Source organism: Belonocnema kinseyi, chromosome 7 (genome assembly GCF_010883055.1).
Source record: "Belonocnema kinseyi isolate 2016_QV_RU_SX_M_011 chromosome 7, B_treatae_v1, whole genome shotgun sequence".
Lineage (NCBI taxonomy): Eukaryota > Metazoa > Arthropoda > Insecta > Hymenoptera > Cynipidae > Belonocnema > Belonocnema kinseyi.
Window position 1 is genome coordinate 96,574,057 of NC_046663.1, and position 9,592 is coordinate 96,583,648.

The 9,592-nt window shown below is 29.1% G+C and overlaps 1 protein-coding gene and 1 long non-coding RNA gene across 3 annotated transcripts in view; one reads left to right on the top strand and one right to left on the bottom strand.

The window, feature by feature from the left end:
* The window catches only part of LOC117177043, a 59,533-nt gene that overhangs the window by 20,635 nt on the left and 29,306 nt on the right, over nucleotides 1–9,592 (top strand). The gene's annotated exons all lie outside the window — the stretch shown is intronic.
* LOC117177042 (pancreatic triacylglycerol lipase-like) overlaps nucleotides 1–9,592 on the bottom strand; it is a 115,259-nt gene that overhangs the window by 18,185 nt on the left and 87,482 nt on the right. For both annotated transcript variants that reach the window (XM_033367506.1, XM_033367505.1), the window contains exon 4: nucleotides 5,575–5,694. In XM_033367506.1, the coding sequence (XP_033223397.1) occupies nucleotides 5,575–5,694 (120 nt within the window). The remainder of the gene's footprint in view (nucleotides 1–5,574; nucleotides 5,695–9,592) is intronic.

A 9,592-nucleotide genomic window follows, 5' to 3' on the forward strand; every position in this document is an offset into this window, starting at 1 on the left:
AGAGGGTGTAATAGAAGAGGATAGATCCGTAGTCCGTGCAGTGGAAGGGGAGTTCGCTCCCCTCAGCCGGTGTTAACAAAAAAAAGCTTTTTCTTCTTTAAAAGATAACTCTTTAACAAAATACTGGAATTTTCAACAAAATAATTGAATTTTTAACATAATAGTTGAATATTCAACCTAAAAAGACAAATTGTCCGCAAAAAGGTCTCATAGTTTATATATATATATTTATATATATTTATAGTTGAATTGTCAATTAAAAAAGAATAAATTAAAACAAGAAAATTAAACTTTTAACGAACGAGATAACTTTTCAACTTAAAATATAAAGCTGTAACAAAAAAAGTGCTTCCTTAACAAAGTGATTCAACCACGCTCGGTCTTTATATTTTCGCACATTCCGCGCAAACATTTTAAAAATAAAACTCAAAACATCCACCATTGTAATTTTGTGATTGTGAATTCTCTTTCATTAAAAAAGCTTAGCTCGAGAGTTTGAGCGCACCGACGGCACGCGACTGAGGGCAATCGCACTCCGCGTTTAGTCTTTGCATTTCTCCCGCATTCGGGCACATACCTTTTAAAATCAAAGGTGAACGGACCGACAACTTTTATTTTTTTGATTTTGAACTCTCTTTTGTTAAAGCTCTTTTGGCTTTAGCGAACACATTCTCATCACGTATCTCGTGCTTCGCACTCGATTTTGGCCAACATGTCAACTTTTCTACATTATACACAACACTTTTAAATCAATTATATTAAATTTTCTATGTAACTCTGCCATGGATTACTTATTAAAAAATTGCAAAATAAAAAGCAAATTGTATTTATCATGATTATTTTTGTATTTGTTCCTTATTTTGCTTTAAATTGTATTCTAAGCTGCTCTGAAAACATGTATCATTTCAATAAATGTATATCATTACTACTCATAATATGCATAAGAATTGAATCATACTAATTCTTATTTCCTTGTTTTACAATTTTTTTATTTTTAATGTTGTTTTTTACGATTAAATAAAAACTATTGCGCTTCTGCATATATAGGAACCTATATAGGGTCCTATATGGGAGCTTATGTCCTCTTTCGTCTTTTCTGTGCTTTTTCCAAAAAGTTAATTTTTTAATTTTTAATCTTATGTTTTACGATTAAAAGAAAATCTACTCGTCCTATCGAAAAATAATTAATAATAAATTTATAGATCTTTTCAGGCGAACAACTTTTGTCTGGTAATTTAAGTTCATACCTTGTGTCGTTTTTTCAAACAAATTTAATATGTTTATTTAGAATGTTATTTTTTACGACTAAAGCAAAAACTAACTGTCCTATCAAAAATTGTAGCTCTTTTTTGAATGAACAAGTTTTGTCTCATTTTTTCTCGTAGCTTATATCCAAAAGTGATTCGTTCTTAATTTGTAGTTCTTTCCAGGGTGCGCAATTTGAGCTTTTTCATTTTTTTCGTATCTTGCAAAGTTTGACCAAAAAATGGAATTTTCATTATTTTTGGTACGGTCAAATTTGGAGTTTTCAACTTCTCGACCAAATTAAAAAAGTTGTTATCATAGTCCTGTCGGGCTTTCAAAAAGCAAAGTTTTTCTTTTCTTGACTTTTTTTCATATCATGCGTTTTTTCGCTTAAAATGTTCATTTTAGTTTGTTTTTTGGATTTTGAAAATGCTCTGACTCTGATCATTTTCTTTTTATAAAAAAAAGTCAGAAGGATAAATTGTTAAAGTTTTGAAGTACTATGAACAACCGTTCATAAAATTTTCACACCTTGAAAAAATGTGGTTTCAAAAATTTTTTGTAAGATCAAATTTTGAATTTTCAACTTTTTGACCAAATTGAAAAAGTTGTTATCATAATCTTGTAGGGCTTTCAAAAAGCAACGTTTTTCTTTTCTAGACTTTTTTTCGTATCATGCGTTGTTTGGCTTAAATTGTTCATTCTAGTATGTTTTACTGGTTTTTGAAAATGCTATAACTCTAGTAATTTTCGATTTTAAAAAAAAAGTAATTGGGATAAATTGTTAAACTTTTTAATTCTATGAATAACCATACAGAGAATTTTGAATTTTTTTAAAAGTGGTCTCAAAAATATTCTAAATGTACCCACTTTTTGAATTTTCATCCAAAATGGCTGGGACACTAAACGAGTGTACCAAAGGGCAATCTAATCGATTAATTTTTTCAAAAGTTATCGTCTTCACAGATATACAGACAGACATGCAGACATACAGATAGATAGACACATTCGTAAAAACCTGTTTTTCGGATTCAGGGGATCTCAAAACGTGGACATTCGATAAAAACTGGGGGGGGGGGGGTCAAATTTTACACAAATCTAATACCTTTTCTGATGAGAATGTAAAAAAACAATTTTTTTTTATAAGTGGAATTTTCACCCAGAAAATATTTCAGTTCATTTTTCAACACCAAAATATAAATTTAAACAAAAAGTCAATTTTCTGCGAAATAGTTGAGTTTTCAAGAAAATAGTATAATAGCTCAATTTCCAATCAGTTGCATTTTTATCAAAAAAAGATTTCATTTCTGCTAAAGCAGGTAAGCTTTAAAATAAAAAAGACTAACTTTAAAAAAAAGAGTTGAATTTTCAAACGAAAAGTCAACGAAAAAATGCAATTTTCTATTAATTAAACTAAATTATGAGATTTTCATAAATTCTCAGAGAATTTATTTCTCGTTTATATTCTCGGTAATATCCACATTCTCGTTACCGTTCTCAAAGTAATATAACCGGCTCAGAAATTTAATTAGGCCTCTAAAATAACATTCTATCTAATTAACCAGTCTAACCGAAACTCTGTTATATTTTGAAACCCCCCCCCCCTGAAAGTATCACGTATTTTGCGAATGACCCCTCAATATAAGCCAAGTCTCATTTAATTCTATTTACTCAGAATTTTAAACGAATGCGGAATGGCAGAATTAAAGCACCGCGCACAGGCGTCAGATTAAAAATGTGGCCCACCAATTGGATTTTCAATCTTTCAATCTATAAATGATAGATAAGCGATTCTAACCGACTCACTTTCTATCAGTTCCTTTTTCCAGGATTGAAAACTAATAATTTGCTTTAAAATAATTGATTTCAAGCATAAAATGCCAATGAAATCAAACATTGTGAATTTCATGACTGAATTATAATATATGAATTATCGTACAATTTTTCTCGATAACTGATTTCCTATGAAAAATGGTAATATAACCTGAAACTGTGTAAAAATGACGAATCTTGCTCCAATTATAATGATTTTTTTTAATACTGAGTTTTTGTATAATACTTCTAACGTAAAGTAAAATTCTTTAAAATTCATGAACCGTTTTAATCTAATGATTTTTATTTAAAAATGTAATTTTTTGGTAAAAAAACATCTTTGAAATTTAATAATTTATTTTCAAACACCTATTTCCGGTGTTTTTTATGCTAAAATTATAACCTGAAATAAGCTGAAATATCCTATAAGAATATAATACATAATTATTTACAAAATTTATGCTATTGAAAGTTTATATAATACAATTATAATAAGTAAAATTCTTAAAAATTGGGAATCTTGACAATCAGTTTTGTTTAAAAATGATAATTTTAGATAAAAAAAATAACACAAATAAAAGTTTTCGAAATTTTCAACATTATTCAAACCTTAATGATTTTATATTTATTTTTAATACTAATTTTGAGTCAAGGGCACTGATATAAAACATCTATAATATTGCAAACAATTTATTAGATAATATGGAATGTTTCACTCAACGGCCCAAGAGTTTTTTTAAATAGCACAAATGTTCCTCAATCTGCATATAAAGGAATTTAGGATATTTCAAGGAATTTTATTGGATTTAAAAATTTTGTAATGGATTTTAATATATTATGAGGGCTTTCAAGAGATTCGAAAAGATTACCACGAATTTGAAAAATTATAAGGGATTTTGAAAATGTCAAGCGGTTGCAAGGATTTCCACAGTTTTTAAAGGATTTTAAGGGCACTTAGGAGATTTTAAGAGATTTCATAGTAAGGCATGGCATTTCAGAGGACTCCGAAATATTTTATGTGAGACTGAAGTATTTTCAACAATTTTGAAGGATAATAGGGGATTGTAATGAGATTTTGAAGATTTAAAAATATTTGCAGAGATTTCAAAGGATTTTATTAGATTTTAAGAGCTATAAAGGTCTTTCATTATTTGAAGAGATTCAAAAAGATTCAGATGGATGTTACAGAAATTAGATGTTAAGCCGAAAGTTTGGGGAAACAAAGGAAAGAGACTAATTAACGGTTATGTACTAATATATTTTCAGATATAAAAAAATTTCAAAGATTCTTATTTTTGTTGAAATTGTACAAATTTATTAGTTTATAAACGTATCTTAGTCCCTTTTCTTCATTTTCCCAAACTTTCAGCTAGAGATCTCATTTTGTGTGGAATTGGTAGGATCAAAACAATTTTCGGTAAAGTAGGAGTCTGATAAGTTGGCGAGATTTCAAAAAATTTCAAAATATACCAACTTTTAGAGATTTAGAGAGATTTTCAGAAATTCTAAAGAATTATTAGGGGGTTTTATGGGATTACATAGATTTCAAGTGATTTCAAGGATTTTCATAGTTTTTAAAGGATTTTAGATTATCTCTAGTGAGCTCGACCAAATTTAAAGAGTTTCAAAGAATTTTCACATGATTAAAAAATTCGAAGGGTTTTGCAAAACTTTTTAAAAAATTCACAAAATAAAAATAAAGATTGTAAAGATTTCGAGAAATTCCACGAAATTTCATGAAAGCTATACTACAAATCTCAAGAATGGTTTAACTCCAGCACTCTATTTTTATTGAACGTATATAGTAAAAGAATATTATATAATAGAAAAGAAAGAAAGCAAATAATGATATTATGTGTAGGATAAAAATAATTTCAACAGCCAAAACAGGTGTTAATTAGCATGTTATAAAAAACTTAGTTTTAATAAAAGATTTTAATGGATTACAAAAGTTTTAAGTTATTTCAAACGACTCCAAAAGGTTACGAGAGGTTTAAAAATATTCCAATGATTTACAAAGATTTCTTACTCATGAGATTTTGGGGGATTTTAAGGAATGAAGAAAGATTTTCGCAAATTATGAAGGATTTAAAGAGATATCAAGGGATTTTAAGAGGTTTTGAAATATAGAAAAGAATTCAGGCTGTATAAGGATACTAAGGGACATCAGGAGATTTTCATAGGACTTAAAAAATGTGAAGGGATTTCAAAAGATTTTACATTGGTATAAAAAGTGATTTCAACAGCCAAGACAGGTGTTAATTAGCATATTTAAGAAAAAATGATTAGAAAGAGAAAGCTTACGTAAGAAATGCTTTGGGCTCCCCCCCCCACACACATTTAAGAAAGGATCTGGAAGATTTTCCGGACCCCACCTCAAAAAAAATCGACGAATATGCTCGTTTATGATGTGCACGCACTCTTGGACACGTGTGACCATCAGCGATGAAATTTGCATTAAAGTACAGAGTACATACTATTGGTTAATAAGTATTTATTAAAAAACGAACGTCTCACCTTCACCCAGTTGCTGAGCGGCGTGTCTATAAATCCATGTATAATAAACTTAGTTTTGCGCTTCGCATCAAAGTTCGAACGCTTAATAGACTTATCCTTATTAACTATTAAGACTTGGCCCTGGAAAAAAGAAGAAAGTGGATCTGATTAACGGAACTCGTGAAAGTGTGGTTCACATGCATTTATAGAAAATCATAGTCAATTTCATGAATCAGCTGGGCCATTACTTAAAATTTAATATTAACTATGGATTTACCATTTTTATATATAACTTTACGATATTTCTGTACTTTACTATAAAATCTAATAAATATCATAAGCTTTTAAATATATATAATTGTGTATATATTTTTTTATTTAAATATAACTCTGCTGTACTGGTGATTTTTTCTCTTTATAATTTAAAATTGTAAACATTGAAAATAAAATATTCAAACAATTCTATCATAAGAAAATTCACTTGCATTTTAATATCTGATGGGGAAAAGAGAGTACAGGCGATATACATTGTAAGAGAGGAATAGGTTCTTCACCTAATTGGCGTGTCTACCCGGCGGATGATTTTCGATTTCCGGTCTTTTCCCGGGTTTCCCTTGGTCAATTTTTAATTTTTCACGATAAATTTTTTATTTTTCATTGTTAAATTAATAGAGTATAAACTATTTGAATGGTTTCAAGCGATTACAAAAATTTTAAGAGATTTCTGAACATTTGAGAAGATTTTAAAGATTTCTGATTTAGAACAGGGAATTTTGGAAATTAATTATAATTCTGATTCATTACGGAAAATTCTCTTTTGAAAAGTTAAAATTCTAATTCTTTACGAAAATTCATTATTCCAAGTCACAATTACTTTTACTTCCAAAAAATTCCCTGCTCCGAGCAGGGATCGTTTTCATAAATTCTATTTTTACAAATCGAAATTAAAATTATTTTACAAAAATCCCCATTCCATGTTAAAAATTTCCTGCTTCGGAAATTTCCAGTCTTATCTTTGAATTATAATTCTTTTAGAAATTTCCCTGTTGCAAAGTAAAAATTCTAATTCTTCGCGGAGAATCCCTGTTCCAAAACTAAAATTTCTAAACGAAAATGCCCTATCGCTCTAATCGCACTAAAATTATCTGTCTAAAACTTTAAATTATAGCTATTTACTAAAATTCCTAGTCTCAAAGTGAAAATTATAATTGTTAACGGAAATTCACCGTCCTGAATTCACAATTGTATTTCTTTACTGAAATGTGATGTCAAAATTCAAAATTATAATTTTGTTTGAAAGTTTATTTACATGATTTTTTATATTTATTTTATTTATTCGCCGCCCAAGCTCAGAATTATAAGTCGTTTAAAAAATTTCCAGTCTCCAAGTCGAAATTAGAATTCTTTATTAAAACCCTCTGTCCCAACTCAGAATTATAATAATTCTTATAGAAAATTCAATGCTCCAGTTCAGAACTAAAGTAATATTATATATGAAACTACTTTTAACTAGCCAATTTGTACATTCGAGGGGAAAATCCCGGTCAATGAATCAAATTCCTGGCCATTTCCCATTTTTTGCTACAGTAATGGTTTCAAAAAGAATGTCATATACTTCTATCCACCTCATAGAAAAGAAAATCAAATAGCAGTGTAAAAAGAAAGAGTAAAATAAAAATTAATAGAAATCAGTAGCATTGTGCTTATTCTTCTTTTTAATAATTAACTCTATCCTTTTTAATTATAATTAATATTTTTTCTCACATTTCTCATTTCAAGAAATGTAATATTTTCTATCTCGTTTTCATATTTTACTAACTTTTCGCAATTTTAATCTGAATTTTGGGTACAAAAGTAACTAATTCAATTGCTAAAAGTTTTATCAATTTTAATTCCATTTTATCTCTCGATCCTATTCCTTATTTCAATAATTCTGTCATTAATTGACCTGTTTCATAATTTTTCGTCACATTCCTCTGATATAGAATTCTATCCATGTCTATTCCATTTCATCAGTCTGCCCTATTTTCCTTCCCCAGAATTTTTAAATTTTCTATACTTTCCTATCCCGATTTATTATTTTCCGTTCTATTCTCCCTGCTAAAAATGTTAGAACATTCTAACTAGGCTTATTGATTTTTATCCTATTCTAATTTTTAATATTTTTATCGACTTTTATCCCGTTATATTAAATTAATATACACCTCTTTCAAACAATTCCATCTTTTTGTATCCCAACTTTTCACTTTGTAATCCTTTCAAAAAATTATGTTTTTTACTAACTAATTTATTCAGTGTAAACTGTTCCTCTATTCATCAATTTTATCCATTTCTATCCGGTTTTGTGAATTCAAACTATTTAAGCTTATCACAAGAATTCTACGCCTTTCTACTCCATAAATCAGTTTATATTCCCTTTCTCAAGAATTTTATTCTATTCTGTCCCACTATTTCATTTTAAAATATTCCTTTTTCTTACATTTCTCTTCTTTAATATCCTACTTTTTCAATGTATGCTTATTCCTCTGTTCAATTATTTATAGTTTTCTATCCCATTTTCCTACTCTACCCTATTATCCTTTTCTACTACTATCAGCGAAAAATTGGCTGGACTTAGAAAACCGCACAATTTGCGGGAGGAAGAGTGGGATTAAAAATAATATATCTGAATAGAAAAGTATTGAATACTATCGGAGAGGAAATAAAAACTTAGCCAAAAAAATACTAGCGCAATAAAAAAGTAATCAAATGAAAGCTAAAAGTGTTCTACGTAAATGAACTTGAAAAAGTTCATGTACAGTTTTTCTTGTACTTTGCACACTGAAAAATGTACAACTATATTATTTTCAGTTCTTATGTTAGAATGCAGGGGGGCCCCTTTTTTTTACTGCCGACCGCTGGTGCCTTTCTTCCATTGCTTTCCATGCCTTTCTCCCATTCGACCCATGGACAGGTGCCCTTTATATAAGAAATAATGCTCTAAACTTGACTGTTCTATACCCGAAAATCCTTACTTTTTTTCTACATTTTTCAGTCTGCAAAGCACAAAACCATTTTTTACATAAGAGTTTTCAAGCTCATTTACGAAGAACACTTTTAGGTTTCATATGACTATTTTTGTATTGTGCTAGCATTTTTTTGGCTGAGTTTTTGTTTTCTCGCAGATAGTATTCAATACTTTTCTATTCAGATTTATTATTTTTAATCTCACTCGTCCTCCCGCAAATTGTGCGGTTTTCTAAATCCAGCTTAATGATTTGTATACCATATATTCCCTTTTTACAATAATTCTCTTTATTTCTATCCGTTTATGCAGATTTAACATATTCGCTTTCTTACCAAGAATTTTATCCCTTTCTATTCCGCTATATGACTTTATATTCCTCTTTCGAATAATTTTAGTCTATTCTGTCCCATATCTTATTATTTTAACATACTCCTTTTTTTATTTTCTTCTTTAATATCCCATTTTGTAAATCTCAACTATCCATCTGTTAAATAATTATTTCTTTTTCCATCCCATTCAGTCTCTCTATTATATTTTCTTTGCCCACCATCCCGAGTAAAAATGCTTCGACTTGAGTTCTACTTGGTTATGTCTCGAGTTCGTCTCCAAGACATCGATGTCTGGCTGCGTCTCAAAACTGAGTTGAGACATAGGCCTTCGTCTTACTTTTATGGCCACGACGGGTAAAATGGCGTTTACTTTCTTAAGTCGAGCCTTGTCTTGTTTAAGACGACGTTTACTTGAGTCTAGACGAGCCTTGTCTTTACTGAGATTATCGAACCTTTTTTGGCTCATAAATGAGATTAAAATTGACGAATGAAAAATTTGAAATGATTAGGTTAGTTATTTTTAGTTTATAAATTCAGAATCGGTGGGTCTGAACGAGTATAACCCTTAAAATTTTTCTTCAAACAAATAAAAATTGTAACTTTCTAGAAGGATCTCCTAAGCCGTTAGAAATACGTAAAAATAAACAACATTTTCGGTATCATCGTCAAAAAAATATAATACAAATAACGATCCGTAAATAAG